The sequence below is a fragment of the Pelophylax lessonae genome (assembly GCF_965119305.1).
Source record: "Pelophylax lessonae genome assembly, chromosome: 5".
In the NCBI taxonomy this organism is placed as follows: Eukaryota; Metazoa; Chordata; class Amphibia; order Anura; family Ranidae; genus Pelophylax; species Pelophylax lessonae.
The window spans coordinates 5,786,079-5,791,228 of record NC_138772.1 but is presented as its reverse complement, the minus strand read 5'-3'; the positions used below and the strand labels follow the sequence as shown (position 1 = coordinate 5,791,228).

At 43.9% G+C, this 5,150-nt stretch overlaps 1 protein-coding gene and 1 long non-coding RNA gene across 2 annotated transcripts; one reads left to right on the top strand and one right to left on the bottom strand.

The window, feature by feature from the left end:
- The first annotated feature begins 263 nt into the window (after window positions 1-263).
- Window positions 264-853, top strand: LOC309556835. Its single transcript, XR_014225347.1, has 2 exons — window positions 264-496; window positions 555-853. It is a non-coding gene; the product is annotated as an uncharacterized lncRNA (long non-coding RNA).
- A 39-nt stretch (window positions 854-892) lies between these two features.
- ARC (activity regulated cytoskeleton associated protein) lies at window positions 893-3,535 on the bottom strand. The gene has a single exon (XM_082259271.1). The coding sequence runs from the start codon at window positions 2,998-3,000 to the stop codon at window positions 1,822-1,824; it is 1,179 nt and encodes a 392-aa protein (XP_082115397.1). The 5' UTR covers window positions 3,001-3,535; the 3' UTR covers window positions 893-1,821.
- Between the last annotated feature and the right edge of the window lie 1,615 nt (window positions 3,536-5,150).

Below are 5,150 nucleotides of genomic sequence, written 5' to 3'. Positions count from 1 at the left end.
AGAACGCTACTAGAGGGTAAAGGGTAGAACGCTACTAGAGGGTAAAGGGTAGAGCGCTACTAGAGGGTAAAGGGTAGAGCGCACTGGCTATATTTTAAGTATGTGCACTCAGAAGATCTTAAAGTATTGACTATTAATTGTTCTTAATTGTTAATAGTTGTTAATAGTTCTTCAAAGGATACTTACTTAGTATAGCTCACTGGATGGGCCTCCATCAACAGTCCTTTGGACCTCTGGCTAAGAGTACGATGGTCATGTCTTGACAAGGTGCCATTGTTACCCGCCTAGGATCTTAGGCCTGAAGGAAGAGGTCCTGGTGTCCTTTCACCTCTGAATATATCAAGTCCAATCAGTTCAAGAATTGCTGGGTTCATCAGATATTCCTGAGAAGTCCTGTAAGGTTCTTACATGCCAAGCTGCTCCCCTTTATAGTAAGTTGGCCAATATTTGACATTGCCAAGAACATTGGGTCCTGGTCATGCAGTTTCGTTTGTAGGTAGGGTGGTTGACTTTGCCAAGAACATTGAGTCCTGGTCATGTAGTCTCTTTTGTAGGTAGGGTGGTTGACATAGCCAAGGACATTGGGTCCTGGTCATGCAGTCTCTTTTGTAGGTATGGTGAAACATCCTAGATACCTCAAAGAAACTGGTTGGCTTCCAAGTAGATGTTTGTGAAAAGTTGAAATTGTCCATCTAATATTAATGCTTAATCAGATTTCTAGAGTCCATTTTAAAAACTTTGCATAAAGTCCTAGCCTCATGCCTATTGTCCATTTGTAATCTGACAAGCCGATATAAAAAGTGCTACTGAGTGTTCATATAGAGAGCCCACAATTCCCCCCCCCAAAAAACAATTCATGATTAAGACCACAAAAAAGGTTGAAAAATTTCTACATTATTCAAAAAGTGAACACATTGGTCTGTCACAAAATATGAAATGTTATTGCCTGATTAATAAAATCTGATTATTCTAAGGAATTGTTCTAATATATACACATGATATTGCACTAAACATCATAGGTTTCATGGATGAGATTTCTGTACACTAAGGACATTGAAAAATATCAAAAATATTTCTTTTTTTTTTTTGTCCTTATTTTATACATTCAGCAATAATAATAAAAAAAAAAAAATGCTCTTAAAACCGAACAAATGGTTAACTTTCTCATGAATGCCGTTATTCCCTGAAATTTAAAGGGAATAGGCAGAACACTGTGAAAACAGCCCCCACTTATAGTAAATGGTTTCATCTGGCAATCGTGCAAAACAATTGGCATTATTGGACCGTTTCTGTGTCAATCGCTTCAAAACTGTGACACCAGATTCTGGTGACAGTTTGCCAATTTTCGTCCAAATCCCATTTACTGGAAGTGGCCACTAAAACAGCAATAAACTGCTTACTTCCTGGCTACATGCAGGGCAATATGTCCTAGTTGTGTAATAAGATCTAAGCATTGTATATCTCTTGTTTGGAGTTGATTATAGCATGATGTATAAAGAAATGAGAAGTTCTTTTGTTAGTTAACTGCCATTAAGACTTGCCTGCTATTTTCAGCTTTATATGTATAGTTTTCGGTGACATATATCTGACCCTCCATATAAAATTGAGATAAACCTGAAATTGTCCCAACTAGCTTGCCTTCCTATACCAGACACAAGCCATCCCCTTGTTACCTGTTGCATTGCACAGGAAAACCACTTTGCAAAGTCAAGGAAGATTACCTTAAAGTTCTCTAGCTAACTTCACTCTGACATTTCAAGAGCTGATGTTTTCTCACTAGAGAGCAACAAATTGATCCAAAAGTTTGTCGTTAAAACTTTCCTACTCGTAGCTAGCTTTTTCAGTGCAGACACTATTGCTATCATAAGGATCCTTAGTTACAAGGACATTAAGTTTGGTGCTAATCTGCTCATCGGAATAAGCGGCCTTGAGGGTTTGCTTCTCTGACTGCTCAAAGTCAAATTGAATTTCCTTGCCCATCTGCACTAGCTGGTCCATGGTCTTGGGGAAAGGGGGTTTAAGGAAACGCCTGATCTCTGGGTGAAGGGTGCTAATGATGTATCGGATCATGTCTTCCTCATTGGCATCAACATAGAGCCGGTGGTAGAGGGCTCTTTTCTTCCACACAAACTGCTCTAAGGGCTCCCAGCGCCTCTGGGGAAGGTCTAGGTCCCTCTTGATGGCCTCTCTTACCACTAAACGTTCGCAGTATTGCAAGAAAGACACTTTGAAGTCGTGCCAGTTTTCGATGGTCTCCTGTCTGTATTCCCACCACTTCTTGGCTGCCCCTTTTAAATGGTTGTCTACCTGAGACAGCCAAATTTTTTCATGCCACCCACTGCGCTTAAAATACTTTTCTAAGTTCACTAGGAAATCCCGAGGATCCTCAGACATCTTTGCATCAAACTCAGGTGGGGAGAGGAGGTCAACGGAAAGGACAACCCAGTGGTGCTGTTGGCATGCTTGGGATGGCAATGCTGGAGCTGGAGGAGGGGGAGAGCATGGTGGGGTAGGAGCATAAGGATTAGGGTTATCAAGAACTTCCTGAGCAACTTGCGCTGCCTCTGCCTCCTTTTCCTTTTCACTTTTCTCTCCATAAAAAGACCTTCTATGCATCATCTCTTCCTTGCCTGTCATTTTTTCAAATCGGGAAAACACCCCCCTCCAAGAATTCATCTCCCTCTTCACCCACCTCTCCAAGTTGACCAAAGTATCCTGGCATCTCATAAGGCAAGCCTTTATCGACCGCTTCCACCTCTGGATTCCCACTAATGGGGACTGATCAGACATGTTGGAATTCAGCCTCTGCACAGACCTCTTAAACCCTTTCAGCTCAGTTTCGACTTGCCTGGAGACCCCAGACAGAATGTACACCTGCGTCTTCCTAACCCTGTCCAACATTTCAGCTGGGCTACAAGTGCCAATCTGGAGAGCAACCGTTTGTTCGGGAAGAGGGAGAGCGGGTGCTACGACGCCGCTGAGAGCTAGGCTCGCTGCCATTTTAACGAGCGGTTACAAAATTTAGCCAGCAAATGCCTTGCTTTATTTTAAAGTTTGCAAACTTTTTTTTTTTTCAAGCAACAAACTTTAAAAAAGAAAATGGCTTGCTCTTGTCAGGCAGCCAGGCTCTTGCAACCCACCTCACACTGTTAAGCTAAGAGCATTTTCACAAATCAGCAAACAATTCCTTCAAACTAGATATATTCAGTAAGCATAAAAATGATCAAGAATTACTAATCACGGCTGTCAGATTTTAGCAAGAAAAAGAAGGAAATAAAAGGCTGCAGTTGGATATCACCCAAAGTCCAGTCTTTTCAAAACTTCCGGAGCAATATTCTGAAATCAGAAAAATAGGAAATAAGTCCCAAAATCTTAAGGGTGATGGTTCAAAGACGGAGAACCCTTATTCCAAGGGCTAGATTAGAAGAAGTTCTGTCTCGAAGTCGGCAACAGGGAGGAGATGAAATCCGAAGAAGATATCGAGCAGGTAAAAGCCGCAAGCGTGTGGAGAAAAGTACTTTCTAGCTGTTGGCGTTTTGAGTTTGTGGGAATAGTTTGCCAGTGAGGGTATTTATACTCTATCTAGCAGAGCTAGTCTTGTGAGTTATCAGCAAACCCCATATACGTACAACGCGCTGATTGGTTGGAGCCTCCATCTCCTTGGAAACAGATGGCACTTCAGTTGCCCCCCCTTCCTTGTGATTCAGCGAACACACATTGGAAGCTGTGATCACTCCAGCTATGGAAATGTGTAATTCCCCCTATGTGAAAAAAAAAAAAAAAAGGAACACGTAATTCAGCGAGAAGCAGGAGACACATCTCCCACGGATTGTAGCGTCTTCCCTGCCTCAACCTGCCATAAAAGGTCTCATTTCATGTCTTGGTGATTGAGAGACGCCACCTTACTCCTTTCCTCACACCTACGTGAAATAAACACAACCCTCTGTCATTTTGAAGTGTGGGAAGGTCGTTTAATCACATTAAGGGTGCTGGGTCATAATAAAGAGGGGGAGGAAATTTTGATTCTTCGTTAAAGCAGGTTGATTTCATAAATACGAGTATGACCCCCCATTGTTGTTTTTATTGCTAACAAGACATATGCCATGTGCCTAGAGAAGGGAGGGGACCCCTCGCAGAACCTTTGAATGCTGCTGGTATGTCAAAGCTTGCTGACATGTGATGTTTACTTCCCACACAAATAGTGTTGCTTATATAAAAGGCCAACGACTTTCTTTGCTAGGACTCTTCTAGCACTTGTAGCCCAGCTGAAATGTTGGACAGGGTTAGGAAGACGCAGGTGTACATTCTGTCTGGGGTCTCCAGGCAAGTCAAAAGTGAGCTAAAAAGGTTTAGGAGGTCTGTGCAGAGGCTGAATTCTAACATGACCAATCAGTCCCTGTTAGTGGGAATCCAGACGTGGAAGCGATCGATAATGGATCTGTCTAAGGGGTGTAATAAACGTCTTACATCATTAGAATGGTGTACCTTTGAAGGTTCATGATGCCCTTCTGAAAATTATTAATAAAGTGAATCTTTACAGGTAAGACACCATCTTCCCCTAGGGTTGCCACCCGTCCAGGATTCACCCGTACAGTACAGGTTTTGAAGCATGAGTCCGGGTTTTGGACCACCTGAAACCCAGGCATATTATTCAGACCGGACTGTGGCTCCCCAAGTATCCCTGATGCAAGGGGCGCTTTGGGATCCTTGATTTAAGGGGAAATGCTGGGAACTCTAATGTAAGCAGGGGCTTTGGTGAGCAGAAACCCCCTTATACCAGAGTTCCTCTTTGCCAGCGTTCCAACTTAACCACTTGCCTACCAGTCACTGGGACTGTACTGCGGCAAAGTGGCTCGATTCCGTCCAGCGACGTAGACCTACGTCAATGGACTCCTCCCCTTCTGGGCGGCGCTCACGCGCCGCCGGAGGCTCGCTCTCGCTGTGTTCAGTCACAGCGGGAGTCGGGCCTAGGGAGGAGCAGCGGCGATCGCCGCCGCTCTTCCCCGATCGTCGGGGAATCGAGTCTGGAGATCCGCCCGATTGTGTAAACAAAGCGGGCGGATCTCCTAAGTGACAGATTGCAGGGTTCAGCATAGCTGAACATGCGATCTGTCCCTGTGTCACTCAGTCACCTCCCCCCACACACGTTA